We start from the raw sequence: 16,607 nt of genomic DNA on the forward strand, positions 1-16,607 counted from the left end.
CTAACTTGGAATTAAAGTATTCATAAGTGAAAACTTCTCAAATTCCAAAACTTGAGGGCAAGTTTTGAAACTATTCAAAACTAATTAATTCCATAACTTATGAATTTAAAGTAGTTTTAATTTAAAAAAAAAAACTCTTCATGTTCCATAACTTGAGGACAAGTTATGGAAGACTTTAAACTAATTAATAATAAAAAATAAAAAAATTTATTGTAACTTGTGGAACTAATTAAGGTTACACCCTCCATAACTTGAAGAGACTCTTGAACCTCCATAACTTGAGGACAAGTTGAAGAGACTTTTTTTTTTTAGTGAAGAGACTCTTGAACCTCCATAACTTGAGGACAAGTTATGGAGTCATAAAACCATTTAATTAGAACTAGACTCTTCATTTTGTAACCTTTGCCAACTTTTATGAGTTTTATGATTCTTAAATGTGACTTTTCATATAACTTGAGGACAAGTTACAAAAACACACTTTGGAATCAACTCTTAGATTAAAATGGATTGAAAACAACTATCTCATAATTTTTCCTATTAATCTAAACAAACTCGTAAACATGAACATCCATAATCAACATTTTTCAAGCATCATATAAACATGTATAAAACTTGAAACTTTGATTATTATCCTTTATTTGGATGAGAATAAACATTAACATAGTATCAAAAAACAAATTTTATGAACAAAAACACTTTGCGGTAATGATTCTAATCCAAAACAGGCCAAAAAAAAATTCGATTTTTTCCAGTTTTTTTTTCCAGCAACTTGCATAAAGTATAATTGAAAAATAACCAGTCTCTGATACCACTGATGGGTTATGAGCATTCTAACACTCCTAAGTGTACATGCAACCCTAAATACCTTGGATCTATGTTTTCTCTATTATACATGCAAATATGAACATCCAAGGTATTATCCTAATCTAGCATACAAAACAATGAATATAACAAGATAGAATACATACCTCTTTGATGTAGAATGTCATCATGAAGCTTGAGTGCCTAGTGCCCCAAGTGTGACACCTCAAATGGTTCACACAACACCAAATACACATGGAATGACTTGAGAGAAACTTGAACACTTCTTGAAATCGTGTAGCCCTCATATTCACACACACTAGTGCACGATTTCTTGAGCCATGAGATTCTTTTATATGGTGGCTATTAGGGTTACACTATGTAACTCCTAACTTTACCCATTCCTTATGCTCCATGGATTTTAACCTCCATGGAGTATCCATGGGTTACCCCATGGACTTAGTCCAACATAAGGAATCTTGGATCACAAGCCCACATATATAAGAATAAGTGATTTACACAATCAACCCATATATTTAATTAGTCTTTTTTTGATCACTTAATTAATCCTAGATTAATTCTTGATCAATACTAATTAAATAATATTATTAATATATTAGAACTTATAATATATTCACAAACCTTAAGTGTTATTTCTCTCATTGTAGTCTATCCAAATGCATGATGCCATGCAACCCAAATGGACCATGCCGGGTCGGGTCAAGTCTTACCAATTATAGTTATGGACTTAAACATTAATCCAACACCTCCATCAGCTGCTACTGTTCTAATTCCTACAGTCCAAGATACTTATGCGGGCTGCTCCCAAATCGAGGGGGAACTACCTTCTCCTACCATAGAGTCCTCTAACGTTGAAGATATTCCCTCTATCGCAGCCACTGATCACCAACAAACTCGTCTTCATATCTGGACGAAGGATCACCCACCGGGTCAAATCATTGGAAACCCATCTGCAGGTATACAAACTCGATCCTCTAGTGATTTAACGGACCACTGTCACTATGCAACTTTCATGTCCTTAGTCGAGCCTCGAACCATAAAAGAAGCACTCATGGAGCCCGACTGGATCACCGCAATGCAAGAGGAGTTAGCTGAGTTTGAAAGGAACAAAATGTGGAAACTGTTACGGAAGCCAAAAGCCCACATAATCGTAGGTACTAGATGGGTATATAAAAACAAGCTTGATGAGTTGGGTGCGATAGTAAGAAACAAAGCAAGGCTAGTTGCTAAGTGGTACAGTCAACTTGAAGGCATTGACTACGATGAAACATATGCCCTCGTAGCCAGAATGGAAGCAATACACATTTTCTTAGCGTATACGACACACAAGAATATCACAGTACCTCAAATGGTTGTAAAAAGTGCCTTTCTGAATGGAGAACTAAAGGAAGAAGTTTACTTGCAATAACCTCCAGGCTTCGAAAGTCAAGAATTTCTAAATTATCGCTACAAGCTAGAAAAAGTAGTATACGGTATGAAACAAGCTCCAACGGCATGGTATGAGACTCTTTATAAGTTTCTTGTCACGTCTGTATACAAAAGAGGTGTGATTGATCCCACATTGTTTAGAAGATCTAATCGCAATCACTTGATGCTCGTCCAAATATATGTGGATGATATCATTTTTGGATCCACATATCAGGGTATGGTGGATGACTTTGCAAAGCTCATGACAAGTAAATTCCAAATGAGCATGAATAGAGAGATCAATGGACAATTCCCTAAATGGAGATCAAAGCTCATGACATGTCCCTCAAGGGATTTTTATTCATCAAGAGAAATATACCTCTGAGCTGCCGAAGAAATTCTCAATGGACAATTGTTCCTCAGCCAAGGTCCCGATGGCCTTCAGATACAGGATTTCAGTTGATCTTACCGAAGAATAAGTTGATCACAAAATCTGTCGTGGAATGATTGGGTCATTGATGTACCTCACCGCAAGTGGACCAGATATTGTATTTGCAACAAACTTATGTGTCAGGTGTTGGATTAGATGTCTAAGCCCATAACTATTACTGGTATGTACTTGACCCGAGAGTAGCATGGTCCATTTGGGTTGCATATCATCAGGACGATTTGTTAGGATAGACTCTTGAGAGAAGGTTATATATGATATATTAATATATTAAAAGTTCTAATATATTAATATGAAATCATACGTTTTAATTAGTATTGATCAAGAATTAATTTGGAATTAATTTAGTGATCAAAAGAGACTAATTAAATCTATGGGGACTAATTATGGTAATTAGTTATATTTATATGTATTTAGCTTATGATCCATGTTGGACCAAGTTTATGTAAAGATACATAAAGAGTTGGGCCACATGAACCATGGATCATAAAACCCACGGGCATGGATTTGGGTTATACCCATGACCCTTGGAATCCTACATATAAATAGGTGAGTACATAGCCAAAAACGGGACACATGTTCTTGCAGTTCGTATGGATGGTTTTTGGTGTATGAAGATTCTCTCTCAAAATGTCTTCCGTTGTCCATTATGTGTTGTGACTTCAGTTGAGGCTTCCACACTATTAGGGATAAGCTCTTAAGGCCAAAAACATCAAGACTTCAAGCTACGTAAAAGGTATGTTACCCTAACTAGTATCTTATATGGTTTATGTCAAATGCATGCTAGTTATAGGTTTAATGCCTTGGAAACCATTTGCATGTATAATTAGTGAAATCATAGATCCAAGGTATCTAGGGTTGTATGTGCACCATAGGATGTTCTAGCATAGAAAACCCATCAGTGGTATCAGAGCATGGTTTTGGTTTTCAATTATACTTGATGCAATGCTGTAAAAATCGAATTTCTGGCCTTCTGGACTGTGGACTCGCCGAGTCCTCTGGGGGGCCTCGCCGAGTCCAAGAGTAAAATCATCCTACTCGTCGAGTAGGTTCATACACTCGGCGAGTAGGAGGCCCAGAGTGCAGATTTTCGACTTTTAAGGCTGGAATTGGACTAGAATCATTACCCTTTGCTGTTTTTGAACTTATAAACCTGTTTTTGATGTGGTAATGATCATTCTAATCCAATTCAAAAGATAATTGTCAAAAGTTTCATGCTTTGTATTAGTTTGATGGTTAGGCTAATTACATGAAAATTGTTTGACTTGAATTGTCTTATTCATAGGAGTTTAATCTAGATCATAGTTTTTCTTGACATGTTTGTTTGTTTATTAGATGATCTAAATGGCCTTTAATGGATTCCATAACTTGTCCTCAAGTTATGGAAAACCAAAAGTCTTTCTTGTTAATGAGTCTGTATAAAACTTGTCCTCAAGTTATGACATCCATAACTTGTCCTCAAGTTGTGGATTTTCAAGGGTCTTGCCATTAAAAGCTATATTAAACTCATATGTTATAGAAACCAAAAGTTTATTGAATTGTTCAAAACTTACCCTCAAGTTTTGAAATTTGTAAAGTTCCCCCCCCCATGAATACTTTAATTCCAAGTTAAACCCTTATTATTTTAAAAGTTTAAAATTCAACCCTTATACTATTATAATATTATAGGTTTAATATTTATATATATGTATAAGAGTAAGTCAGTCTTACCGTTAGTAGGCCTCATTCACGAAGCCGGTCTATAAAGGGGGTATAAGGTTACTTCCTATAAAATGGCAGTTTAACCGGTGTCCACTCTCACCCACCGCTTCCTTGACTGGTGGAGGGTCGTTAGCCGAACGGGTTTGACAAGACATTAATTCTCCTTTCATTAAAAGTATAAAGGTAAATATAAAGTAACTAAACTTTATTAATTTCCCAATTTGGTGCTAACCCATGAAATTACACTTTGTACCTTACCAATTTGTTGGTGAAGCATGTGTGGTTAACCGGCACACTAACATGGACTAGTAAGAGTGGCAAAGGGTAACTTAATGTTTATCATAGATTGGTGGAGTGCATGTGGTTAACCGGCACATCAATTAGGTGATAAAGTTAAGGGTACCAAGTTAATTTGCATGTTTATTCACACCTTGTTTGTGATCCTCGACATCCCAGTCACAAACTTGAGAGGGCACAAACGAGATTTAAACATGCCATTGAAAAGTTCAATGAATCTCAAAAGATCTAGGAGTTTCAAACCAATTAAAACCCAATACCCTATTAGGTTTTAATGGTGGAAATTGGTGAATCATCATTCGCCTACCTTCAAATATTTTATAGCTTGGATTACGGCATCCCTTTTCCAAGTTATAAAATATTGTGTTTGGTCCTACCCTTAATATTTCATATTGGGTGTTATATTAAGGACTTAAATCAACTAACTTGAATTTCTCCCATTTTAGATGTCTGGTTCAGACAACTATGGTCTTCCCAAATCCCTTGGAACAAGCTTTCCTAATGAAGATGATGTCCCGTGATTGGATCATGGAAATCATACTTCTCTTCCTCCACCTCCACCAATTATTCTCCCTAACCCACAAGTTCTTGAAAAGTTCAAGGTCACTCAATCACTATTGGCAAGCAAAGTCTATATGTTCTTACATCTTGGAGATGAAGTTACATATTCATAGGCTGGAAGAGTTGGGTGTCGAAGTCTAGAGGTAGCTGGCTGTTAACTTGGTTCTTCAGTCACTCCCTGATGACAGATCACGACATGACCCTTATTGATCTTACCTATTTGCTTGTTGCTGCTGAATTAGCAATGATTTAGGGAACTGGTAAAGCAAATTTTTTTGGAAGATGTACTTCCCAAACTTTCATGGACATTGACAATGGAAACATTGGAAGTCCAAAAAAGTCTTCTCTTCCCAATGGAAAGGGATCGGCCATAGTCAACCCGGTTGACCAAATGGTAAAGGGAAAGGCTAAGTCTAAGATAATCCTATGTACCATTACTAAAGAGTCCATATATTCCTATTGCCAAAAGAAGGGGAATTGATTGCGAAGCTGCCCAATTTACCTGAAAGTCCATAAGGATGGTAAAAGTCAACAAATTTGAATATGCTTCAGGTAAAGTCCATTATCTGACTCTATTAAGTTCCTATTTGGATATTCTTATTACATGATCTGACTAGGTCACATTTTTTGTTTTGTAGAATCGAATAAATGAAGCTTAAAGGAAGAGTAAGCTAATTATGATCATGAAGAGATGGATTTCAATCGCATGATCTGACGATCAGAATTTTGAGCTGCTACTTAAGATTTATGATATATTGCTTGGGAATAGATAACAACATGTTATTCATATGCATTTGCATTGTAAGGATAAGTTTTTCCGCAAGTTTTAAATAAAAGAAAAGTTTTGATTTTATTTATTTTAAATTTCCTTACAATGACATTTGTGAAAATTGTTGTTTATATGATTCCATTGATAGCAATATTGGAAAATAGATTTGATTCTTTCGTTTGTGGTAGTGTCATAATTTACCAAATAAGTAAATATTATCATCACCCAAGTTTCACTGGGATAGGAACTTGGAACCATGCAACTTGTATTGTATGTTGAATGAGAATTTTCATCTTTGGGAAATTAAGACTAATGCCTTGTTCACATGTATATGTGAGTCAAGTGAAGGACTAAGAAATCGCGTACACTTGGTTGTGCGCTGATCAGGTCCACCACAAAGAACGATAAGGCTATTCGTCATGATTTACTAAGGTTTAGTAAATATGGTTGTGCTTACAAGTTTAAGTATAATTCTGAGACATTCGAAAAGTTTCAATGTATGGCAGGACGAATGAGAAGAATCAAATTAGGCAAAAAGATAAAAGTTTCTCCAATCTGAAAATATGTGAGAGTACTTTAGTATCGTGTTTTATGATTATCTTAGTGATTATGAAACCATATCATAATTGATCCTCTAAGGACATCTTAGTGCATTCGTATGACTAAGAAGAGGAATCGCGAATTGTTGGAATGGTTAAATCAAAAGATGAATCACACTCCATTCCACAATTGATTCTTAGAGTAATACTCCAAGATTGTAACTTGAGTGCCATATTCTTAAGAAGGTTTAAAACACTTATCAAATGTAGAGTAAAATGTTTTCTACTATTGTACATTTGAAATTGGTGAGTTGTGATGTTTTGGACAAAACAAAGACCAACTAAGGCCAATTGTGTGAAGTGTTGTTGTTGATAAGAATCCGCACTAACTCTTGAATATTTGCTTTGTTAAGGAATGGTTCTTGACAAGAGAATCTTATATGTCAAGAGGTCAGTGGGAGTCTTAAAGATCTTGAAAATTTTCAAGAACTAATCAAGAATAAAACATGTTGTTTATCACTAGCGCACGACTTGAGGTTTATAGCCCATCGTGTTGACATATTCTTGTTTTTGTGCCGATTCCAGCTAAAGTTGACTATGCATGTGAGTTCTATGAGTTCTCAATTGTTTCCATAACTACTTGAAAGCAATGGTAGGCCCTTGTGCTGCCAGGTGGTAAGAATTTAAAATTGAACAAGTTCAGTCCATATGAGTTTGGATTTGTCACTAACTTCCTCTTGTGGTTATGACAAATTCACATCGATAGGAACACATACACCATAAAATATAAGTTTCATAAGGTTTCTCTCCAATTAATGAAAATGATGGTGAGGAAACGCTTTCGCTAAATAGATTTTAAGTAGATAGTAATTGTGATATTTGCATTCTCAAAGTCGTATGTGGAGCGTGTGTGGTTAACCGGCACACTAACATGGACTTGTGAGAAATGGAAAAGGTCTAAACAATTGATACTATGATTATGGCATCCCTTTTCATAGTTCTAAAAATTGTTTAGACACACATGTGAGCTATCTAAGGAAAGGTGTATGTTATTGATAAATTCTTATCAAAGCATCTTGTATCAGAAATCTGAACTTTGGTAAGAAAGTCAATAAAGTATTGATTTCTAGAAGTCCAGCTAATTTCTGGATATATGTCAAAGCTAGTGGGAGCATAAGTGTTATGCTAATAATTATCATGTTAGTGGGATCATGATTATTATGTTTAGTATTGCAAGTTAGCAATGTTAATTATAGAAAACAAAAGGGTTTCAATTTGTGAAGTTGCGGGGGTTGAAAAGTTGTTTGCTATAATTAAGGGAGAGGAAATTATACTTCATTCCAATTGTAAAAACTTAGATTGTGAGTTGTTAATCAAATTTAGTCATAATTACATTATTTGCGTTCTAAAATTTGATTATGATTACGACATCCCTTTTCATAATCTGAATAGAACATCATGAATCGTGTCCCATATGATTCAGATATATGATCGATTACATGTGTTGTAATATTCATCCGTTCTATGTTTTCCAAATGCCTAGGGCATTAAGAGGGAAAAAAGGACTAGAACTGGAAATGACTAAAATGATTAAGCAATTGTCGAGGACAATCTAAGGTTTACAGAAGATTGGTTGCTCATGGACAATTGGAAGTATAGTGTTATTTTTGGAAGGACCATATTGACACATTCTGAAAGGAGGAAACTCTTGTTCAGAAGTGCTAGTCAAAATGGGAATGTGGAAATGTTTCCATAAGTGGAAGGTATTCTTTAAATCTGTGTAAGATTAGAAAACTTAATGCAAGAAGGATGTTTAAAGGAATGTACTTTGAATTTGAAACTTCGTTTCCATGGAATTGCTCTCCATTGGAATACTTTGTAAATGTCTGTTGCCAAGTCTTTGTGACTTTTGTGCCTAGTCATTACAAGAGGATCAATGTATATAAGTTTAGAATCTAACAGATTTCAGTAAATGGCAAATAATCTTGTATTCTTACATTTGTGGTAAGGATTTGGGATTATGAAATGAGCATCATTGGAATCATGTTCAATTGGTCTATTTCACAAAGTAAGGATCATAGACAAACATAGTGTGCATACTTGGAGTACGACAAAACTATTGTTTGGATAAAATAGTGTGCCTGCTTGGAGCATGGCATGACTATTGTTTCAGTTCAAGTATTAAGTTGATTATTTGAAACATTATGCAATGAATAATGTGTAATCAATATGGTGATTAAGTATAAGGTGTTTTATTTAGATTCATAAGTTCTGAGACCATATTGGATTCGATTATTCTTGTGTTTCACTTTGCATGTTTTGACTTCCCGAATAACTAGGTTATTCAAACTCTCCACAGTAAATCATGCTTTGGAAGTAGGTATGAATCAAGACTGTCATGAATTGGGCTTGTAGATGTCTAAAGTGTTTTGACATAGCAAAAGTTGCTGCAACAATCATGAGTGCTCCTGGAATGAGATTCGAGTATTGAAATAAACCCACGCACATTTGAATTACTTCATGGATTTTATCACGAGTGATCATGAGATGATAATATCTTATATTCTTCAAACAGAGACGTGTGAGTTTTAGTTGCACGTTGGTTGCACATTTACATACGTAAACGCAACCAGTAACTTGGTTGTTATAAAAAATATGGTTGTGTGTAATTTGATGAGTAAGTACAAGCGAACATTTGGGTCGAAGTTTATCCATTCCTTTTACCCTTGGAGGGATACAAGTGATATATGTGGGGCCCTCGATGATTTTGTGATGACAAACGTAAGTGCTTGGTCGGGCCTGGACTAGTTTGAATTTGTTCAATTAGTCGGTCGTCATAAATCGGAAATCGGGAAACAACAAATCGATAGAGAGAATGATTATAATCCATGTCTCAGTCCATATGATATCTAGAATGGCAGAATATATGATCCCTTATCTAATGGACGCGTCATTGACTAGGTCGGAGTTCGATAGCGGCTTTTAAGTGCTACGATTGCTAGTCGGGTTTTGGAGTCTTACTTGCAATAATAGTTTTAGACTTATCCAAGTGGGAAGCTGTTGGATTAGATGTCTAAGCCCATAACTATTATTGGTATGTACTTGACCCGAGAGTAGCATGGTCCATTTGGGTTGCATATCATCAGGACAATTTTTTAGGATAGACTCTTGATATATATGATTTATTAATATATTATAAGTTCTAATATATTAATATGAAATCATATGTTTGAATTAGTATTGATCAAGAATTAATTTGGAATTAATTTAGTGATCAAAAGAGACTAACTGAATCTATGGGGACTAATTATGGTAATTAGTTATATTTATATGTGTTGGGCTTATGATCCATCTTGGACCAAGTTTATGTATGGATACATAAAGAGTTGGGCCACATGAACCATGGATCATAAAACCCATGGGTATGGATTTGGGCTATACCCATGACCCTTGGAATCCTACATATAAATAGGTAAGTACATAGCCAAAAACGGGACACATGTTCTTGCAGTTCATATGGATGGTTTTTGGTGTATGAAGATTCTCTCTCAAAATGTCTTCCTTTGTCCATGATGTGTTGTGGCTTCATTTGAGGCTTCCACACTATTGGGGCTAAGCTCTTAAGGCGAAATACATCAACACTTCATGCTACATAAAAGGTATGTTACCCTAACTAGTATCTTATATTGTTTATGTCAAATGCATGCTAGTTATAGGTTTAATGCCTTGGAAACCATTTGCATGTATAATTAGTGAAAACATAGATTCAAGGTATTTAGGGTTGTATGTGCACCATAGGATGTTGTAGCATAGAAAACCCATGACCAGGTACCAAGCGGACCCCAAAGTATCTCACTTGACCGCAGTCAATCAAATCCTCAGATACCTAAAGGAAAGTAACGCATTAGGCCTCTTGTACCCCGTAGGAAATGACTTCAGCCTTTAAGCTTTCACAGATGCGGATCATGCTGGATGTAGATTAGATCAAAAAAGTACTTCAGGTGGATGCCAATTTCTAGGAGGAAGACTACTCAGCTAGTCTTCAATGAAGAAAAATTGTGGCTCGTTGTCTACCGCAGAAGCAGAGTATGTGGCCGCAGCCAGCTACTATTCTGAAGTTCTATGGATGAAGACTCAACTCATGGACTACGGATACAAAATGTTGTGGGTACCTATTACTGTGATTCAGAGAGTGCTAAATCGATTTCTCATAACCGTATTCAACACTCTAAGACGAAGCACATTGAACTACGATACCACTTCATCAAGGATCATATTCTCAAAGGTAATATCGAACTCATTTTTGTTCCCACTCACGAAGAAATAGCTGATGTTTTCACTAAAGCACTTGATGATACAAAGCTAAATGTGTTTCTAGAAATGCTAGGAATGATGAATCCAGACCCACAATTCTTTTTGAGTTGATAGGTACCGCAGACCACATCTGGTCTCCAACTTAGAAGGAGTTGCTTTTTTTCTTTTCCAATAGAACTCTTGAAGCACTTTCTTCACTGCAGTTCTTGAATAATTAATTCCTCATATATTTTTTCAGTATACCCGGTATATCACAATCATATATGATCTATATATTCTTTGGGTCATTTATTTCTTTTATTACTAACTTCTTTATCAAGTGTTCTTTCAGCTAATGTTATCGCAGTCAAACTGCATTCCACCACAGTCATCTAAATCCATGCGCAATTGCAATAATTAACCCCACAGTCATAACTTCATAAAAGAAGTGATTAATGTTGTCTGCTATTTAATGATCTTCATTAAATAAAAATAAAAAAAAACATTCCTCATAACATTCATTTTGTAGCATACAATGTTTCAGTCTCTTTCAAAATCACTTTTTTTAGTCAGGCCTATTTTAGGCTAAAGTTCAAATAAATCGTTTTTCCATAAAACACAATCTTTTAAGAAATCTCTTTTCTCAACTGGTCATGTCTCACAGCCGTTTATTGTCAAATCTGTTTCAACTTCTCACTGTTTCACAACGGATAAAACCCTTCACCACACGATCTAGCGGCGTGTGATCATGGACCTGACATGCATTTAATGCCTGATTTTCTAGTAAATTAATTCTTTTTGATTTTCTTTTATTTGTGGCTGATAATGGTAAAAACCCAAGGGTTTTTAACGTTAACAACTGTAAATAAAGCAATTACAATAAGTTTTGAGATCCGGAGGTATAAAAACCCCCAATTCCTCCCAAGATCGCTTTACACTTTCTGAATCTTTAAAGACGATCTTCAACTTCTCCATCTTCTTGCTCAAAACGCTTTCCTGCAAGTTCTAAAACCTTATACTTCAAACATTGTGAAATTGGGAATTTCCAAGAAACAATCGAAGGCATCTGGGTCTGCTCGTCCCAACGGCTCTAAAACAACCATTAAATACCAATCTCCTTCCATCGCATCAAGCAATTTCAGAGCTATTTTCGAACATCATCCGTCATACAATGATGCAATCAGACCGGTGATCAAGTTCTTCCCAACATGTCGACTATTTGGTGCTTTCAACTCATTCACTAAAGTAGTTCATTTACCAACTCTGTTCAAGTGTGCCTTTTTTGCATTCCGTCCAAGCCACAACCATCAAGAAGTGTATCTCAACTTGGTGGATGATTCACAGGTTGTTCTAACCAAGAACAAGTTTCTGGAAGCAATCAATCTGAGGGTTCTTCCTTCTACAAAGTTCTATTCACCAAGCCCTAATGACGTGATTTCAACCCTGTACCAGATGGGTTACCAAAAGAAACTGAAAGGGATCGGAGAGTTCAAGAAAAACCAACTTCTGGCGGTATGGCAGTTTGTGTGCCACTTTGTAATCAGAAGTCTTTCCGGCAGGACTGGTGGTATTGAAAACATGGGTATCAAACTGTTAGAGATTGTTTGGAGCATTTACACCGGTAACGCCGTCAACTACGGTCAAATCCTATGGGACGACTTCTTACAGTACATTCCTAAGGAAGCTCCACGAAAAGATCCAATCGAGCTAACTTTTACTCGATTTTGGTCGCTATGCATCTCGGATCTGCACTAGGATGCCAAGCTGGATATGGGCGATGACACCACTCTCTTTGCTACTCGCGATCTGAAAAGGTACACAACCTCTAAAGATCAAACAATTTTTGGACTCCTTAGGTGAATGCTTAGATATATTTTGGAGTCCATTGGACTCACAACTCTTGAGGTAGCTGACCACATCATGGCTACGAGTGGTATTGACCCATACCACTGTTCCCCGCCCTGACCAAGTCAGACTACCGCAGCCCTTACCGCAACTCAAGTCCCTCCTACCGAAGACCAGATGGTCCAACCCAAAATTCTAACTAGTCAAACAAACTGTGACTTCAAAGAAAGCACCATGTAACACTATCAGGAAGGGAGGCATTTCGTCTAGGAAACACAAGTCCAAGACTACAGAATCCTCTACTGCGGTTCATCACTCTCCATCTAAAACTCAGGACTCCCCGGTTAATGTTCATGAGTCTTCAGCTTCAGGAGATGTGTTTAGACGGAAGAAACTGAAGTTAACCCCAAGTCAAAGCCAAATGCGTACCACGACTCATACCGAAATCTATCAAAAGACTTTTGTAGTCATTGGAGCTACCGCAGGCTCACCCATTCATAGCCCATCTCACCACTCAGATACAATAAGTGTATATGTTTCATCCCACCATGGAGGCACACCTCCATTCGGATCCCAAGTGGATCTAATTGGTTCGAGTCGCCCTAAGCTCTCCAGGGCATCACATTTACACTTCTTTAAGCCTGAGGAGTTGCACTCCATACTTGTTTGCATCACACAAACACTTCAAACACAAGTCGCACTGCAAGGCAATTCTTCTGCCTTTAGCACAATTGAGCCGAGGCCAAACTTGACTTCAGGTCAAGGATACCGAGGAAGCTCAGGAAATCCTCTTCCACCAACATTTCACACAAGTGGTCTAGGCGTGGGGAGCACAATTGTGCAAGGAACCACGAACCCGAGGGACACCTTGGTGCAAAATCAAGGATTTGACGGATATCAATCTGAAGATTCTTGGACTCGGTATCGTCCAACTACTGAGTCCGGAATCAAAAAGTTCAAAGCTTTTCAACGAGCAGTGCAGGCCAGAAAAACTCAACAAGTCCAGCAACAAAAAAAAAAGAGAAGGTTCTTCTCACAGTTGCTAAGTATTGGGCAGACCCCTTCAACAATTCCAAGACTATCCACGACATCTTGAAGATTCAAGAATGGATGTCCAAAATGGAAACAACAGTTCAACAAGCTCACGATCTACAAGGTGGTGCTGTTCCATCAAAGCCTCGTCCAACTAATGAAAATCATGACTCCAACAACGATGGAACGACAATTGAAATCAACTCAGGTCCAACGTTTAGAATTGATGACATTGATCTTGATGATGTTCAACAGCCCCCCAACTCAGAAGAAGTTTTGATGGTATTTGACGATGAAGTGTCCAGTGGATCCCAACACTCCACTTCAAAACCCAAGGCAAAGAAGAAGAAGAAGTTGGCTGTCACAAGAAAGGAAATTTTTATCCTCCAATCAAAAGTCGACCAAATCTTGGCCGCAGTCACCACCAGCCAACCGCAGAACACAGAGACTCCTACACCGCGGTCTCTCGCTGCAAGGGTGGAAAGACTTGAAACAAGGGAACGATTTGCCGCAGAACGCATAACTCTAAAATTTGAAATGGGAATTCGGGCTTTGGATAATAGCCGAACAGCTCACTGCAAGGAGTTCATGGCAACTACTGAAAACCTCGTCAAAGAGGTAACCGCATTCAAAAGTGAACTCCAAAACAACTCTTGACAATCAAGCGGTTCATTCCAAACAGCTGGTAGAAGAAACTCACAACGCCTATGAATCCACCATTGCGGTTCTCTAATCAACCATCAATAGCCTAAGGCCTTCTCTCTCTGCCAACTGACATGCTGATGAGATTCTCAAACTCACTAAGGAATATCATCACCTTCTTTTCAACAAAGAAATCCCCAACAACCAACAGCTCTGTGACGCAATGAAGTCCCAATTCAATGAAGCTTTCTCAAAGATTGATGGACTGAAATAGTGGTTTGAGGAGCAACAAATTGTTTCTTCCTCAAAAGGGGGAAGTGAGTCCCCTTCGCATTTTCATCAAGGTCATTCACATCAAAGTCCTCCAAGAATTCCACTTCATCATCCAATTCATCAAAGGATTGTGACTCCGCAACCAACTCCATAACCTTCACCACAACATCTCCGAAACAAACAACTCTGGTGCCTTCTCCAAAACAAACTCCACCGCAACAGGATCTGCAACAATCTTCTGATGAAACTCCCCCGCAATTCAAAAACTTGGAACCCATCATGTCCTCGGATCATACAAGCGACTACACGGCCACTCTACAAAGAAAAAGCGATTGGAGGGCTGCGAAGTTCGATGAACAGATATGGAAAGAGCATGATTTTGATACAACCATAGATGAGACTTTAAAAAATTCGTGGGTAAACTCCATCCAAAGACTTCTCGATGATGATTACAGGCCCATCTTAACTTATGTTAAGCCTCCATCAGATAGATATTGGGATATTCCAATCTCTCCCAACTCCAAGTTCTTTCCCGTCTTCGAGCCTTTTGATCTTTGCCTCACAACTGAGCAAGACTCCCCCTCGACTTTGAACGCTTAAACCAATTCCATGCTAACCTTGGAACTGCCTTCGAAAAGATCTGGTCTAATGACAGACCATCAGGGGTGAAAAATTATAAAGTGAGGAAGTTCTTGAAGACTAACTTTGTTCAGTATAAACTCACTAGGAGAGGAGATGACTACATCAGGTCGCAGACTGATTTTCCCTACATGAACCCCGAAGAAGTGTTCCTGATTTCTAGGGTTTTCCAGATTAAGGTTGAGAAGCATCCAACAATGAAGATAGCCTTTGAGAATGCCAGTGATTTCCCAAAAGCATTGGTCAGTGATTTCGGGAAAATTGATGTTGAATTTCACCCTATCTTGACCAAGAAGTTTAATTTTCCTACTTTTGAGTCTGCACCGAGCTTCACTGAAGGTTACCAAGAAATGTCTCTCGGTGCAGCCAACTTACAGGAGTTAGGAGTTGTGTTCATGAAAGCCAACAGTGATCTCAAATACTTCATTCCTGTTACTGCAATGCATAGATTGACCCGGAAGCAACTGGAAGTAACTCTGGCTTCGGTTCAAAGATCCAAGAACACAACAAATGAAGTAAAATTTGAGATAACAAGAAGAAATCAATGGCTAGGTGAAGTGAGGAAATTATGTTGGATCCTTATCATGTTCCTGGAGCTCAACAAGTGAAGAAGAAAAGTTGAGGATGTCACTTTGGGGGAAATTGTTAAAGCAAAAAGTGACCCTCTTAAACTTAACGATTCGCAGTTCCATTTTGCTACCGTATCTCTTTTGGCTACCAAAATCAGTTTTTCCACCGCAACGGATGTGTGTCTACCGCAGTTGAAGATATTGTTTTGAACCAGAGTTGAACTGCAACTATCTCTACCGCAGTGAAGACTTCTTTGTTACATCAACTGACTTAGCATGTTAGGATTACATTGTCCAGTGAACCTTTCATGGTCACTTAGAGTCAGTAGTTTATTATTGTTTATTCAAGATGTAACTTTATAAGACTCTATAAATAAAGTCTCTGTCTTCATGTATCTTTACCTCTTTACCACCACTTCTTATCACATCTCTTAACGATCTTTCTAAACTTTCACTTTGAAATACAAAGATCATTTTCTCATATCTCTATCTTATCTTATCTATTATTCGAGATCCTCTTCACCTTAAACTGATCACACATACTAACTTGTATTTGGATGCTGTGACAACCCGAAATTTCTATTTTATACAACCATTCACTTCAATAGAAGTCAGAACTGTTTCTGCTAACTTTCAAGCTTTTTGGAATAAGTTTGACTGTTTTAAAGTTAGTACTTTAGGAGATAGCAGGAGAGAGGATGCCCTAGGGTTTATTGTGCAACAATAAAGTCCCAAAACTCCAAGAGTTTGGAGTTTACGGCCTAAACAAA

The 16,607-nt window shown here is 37.3% G+C and overlaps 1 protein-coding gene across 1 annotated transcript; it reads left to right on the forward strand.

Annotated features, from left to right (window-relative positions):
- The first annotated feature begins 1,873 nt into the window (after positions 1-1,873).
- On the forward strand, positions 1,874-2,230 carry LOC145111826 (putative mitochondrial protein AtMg00820). Its single transcript, XM_079048074.1, has one exon. The coding sequence runs from the start codon at positions 1,874-1,876 to the stop codon at positions 2,228-2,230; it is 357 nt and encodes a 118-aa protein (XP_078904200.1).
- Positions 2,231-16,607: the final 14,377 nt, after the last annotated feature.

This window comes from Lactuca virosa, chromosome 5, assembly GCF_052849685.1.
Source record: "Lactuca virosa cultivar CGN04683 chromosome 5, Lactuca_virosa_CGN04683_v6, whole genome shotgun sequence".
Classification (NCBI taxonomy): Eukaryota; Viridiplantae; Streptophyta; class Magnoliopsida; order Asterales; family Asteraceae; genus Lactuca; species Lactuca virosa.